We start from the raw sequence: 1,878 nt of genomic DNA, 5'->3' as shown, positions 1-1,878 counted from the left end.
TTTAAATATATTTAAAAAGTTGCAAAACTAATAAAAACATTACTTAAATATAACACAAAGTTAAAATAGTCCCTCTGAATACATTTTTTCRAGAAGAGGACAAACAGCCCACAGGGGTTGCAATAATTTTTAGTTCACCCAGCACCTTTTCTTTTGCTTCATGAATAAATCCATTCCATTTGATTGACAGATTACTCATATCAAAGTGTTTGTGTAAGTAAAAGTATTTTAACCAACCTGTTGAAATACACCAGAATGCAATAAATGGCATCCGCTTCATTTAAAATTTTCTTATCTAAAAATAACCAACTTCTAAGGATATCTGARACAAAAATTCTTATTTAAATTATTAATTACCAGTATCACTCCACCCCCTGTTAACAATAAGTGTTAATTAGGTGTCACCGATAGGCATGTGATGTGATGTGAGTATCAGTCACATGGAGGCAGGGCTTAAAAGCCTTAATTTTGCCTAAAACTCTCAGACTGAAGAAGTCTCTTGGAGGAGACGAAACGTTTCATTAGATAAGAACCCATCCAGAGGACCTATACTATTTTTTTTCTTCTTATTTAAATTGTAAATTTTCAGAATGTTTTAATCTGTTTTTGGAAGCAAWTGTGATTACATTACGTCCATGTCTACATTGTCACCTTTGCAAGAATATATATGTTCACATTCATGTACAACACTCACTGACAGTTTACCCTCCATTACTACTACATTCTATTATTTGCTATTTTATTTGTTTTATTACTCTTAGGAAGTACAACAATGTAGAGACACATTCTGCTGTTTAAATACTGATATTTATGTAAAAATACAYGAATCTGTAACTGTCACTGTTTCTTCTTATCATCTTCATTACATTTAGCTATTTTTATCTCAGAGCTGGAAATGTCCCCAGATTTAGTGTCAGAAATCTGGTCACCCTAGTCAACAGTCAGAAGTATAAGAATAAATAATAAAATCTCACCTGTTTGATCCATCAACTCTCCCAGAGATTTGGATTCCAGATGTTTACTCTCCTCTGTGTTTTCTCCTGGCATCAATCCAGTGTAGCATTGTGGACTGTTTTCAGAGACCATGATGTTTATTTTTGTCAGTAGATCTGCTACCTCCTCAGCCTCTGTCATACTCTTTGAACATGTGTGGTATCTTGTTTCATCAAAGCTGTCTAAAGCTTTCAGGTCTTTTAGTGCACCTTCACACTTTTCACCTGATTTACAGGTCACGACTGTCATTAAATATGCCAGTGACTGTCTGCCAAATGTTTTTTCTAACCACTGCACTCCTGATTTATAATGACTGACATGCTGACCATTTGGGATCAGTAAGAGAAAAGCAWGAATTCCCTGAATTAAAGGGAGCTTTTTAATGCTTTGTTGGCCAAGTAAGTTCACAACAGATATATGCTGACCACACAAATCATACAGTTTGGAGGAAAATTTGGTTTGCTCATCAAGGTTAAGTAAGATGTTGTTTGCTCCAGTCTCAACAGAAATCAAGTCTCCGATTAACACAAATGTAAGGTCACAACCAGCTGAAAAAAAAGGGAAATAATAAATACTTGTTATCCTGCAGACAACAATAGATTCAAAATATGATTAAGTTGAGTAAAACAGATGAATTGAATCTCACTTGGTGTACTCGTGTCCTTTGGTAGGTCTGTTGAGGAGGAGGAGGAGGAGGACATGTCTGTAAAATAAAATTTCACAGCTCAGTTCACTTTTAAAACCTATAGAAAAAGCAGAAAGTTAAATATTCCAGTGACCTTTTCCTTTAGCTGCAGATGGACTGGATCCATTTTCAGACTTTCTCTGTATGCTGCCAAGGTTCTGCTCTGGGCATCGATCTTCACCAGGTTTTTCCATCAATTC

The 1,878-nt window shown here is 35.2% G+C and overlaps 1 protein-coding gene across 1 annotated transcript in view; it reads right to left on the bottom strand.

Annotated features, from left to right (window-relative positions):
• Positions 1–1,858, bottom strand: part of LOC106525307 (interferon-induced very large GTPase 1) — a 20,660-nt gene extending 18,802 nt beyond the window's left edge. Inside the window, exons 1-3 of the mRNA XM_014019493.1 lie at positions 1,773–1,858; positions 1,640–1,696; positions 975–1,541 (exon numbers count right to left, since the gene is read on the bottom strand). Of these exons, the coding sequence (XP_013874947.1) occupies positions 975–1,541; positions 1,640–1,694 (622 nt within the window). The 5' untranslated portion in view covers positions 1,695–1,696; positions 1,773–1,858. The remainder of the gene's footprint in view (positions 1–974; positions 1,542–1,639; positions 1,697–1,772) is intronic.
• Positions 1,859–1,878: the final 20 nt, after the last annotated feature.

This window comes from Austrofundulus limnaeus, unplaced genomic scaffold, assembly GCF_001266775.1.
Source record: "Austrofundulus limnaeus strain Quisiro unplaced genomic scaffold, Austrofundulus_limnaeus-1.0 Scaffold223, whole genome shotgun sequence".
NCBI classification, from domain to species: domain Eukaryota; kingdom Metazoa; phylum Chordata; class Actinopteri; order Cyprinodontiformes; family Rivulidae; genus Austrofundulus; species Austrofundulus limnaeus.
This window is presented reverse-complemented; position numbering and strand designations above follow the sequence as displayed.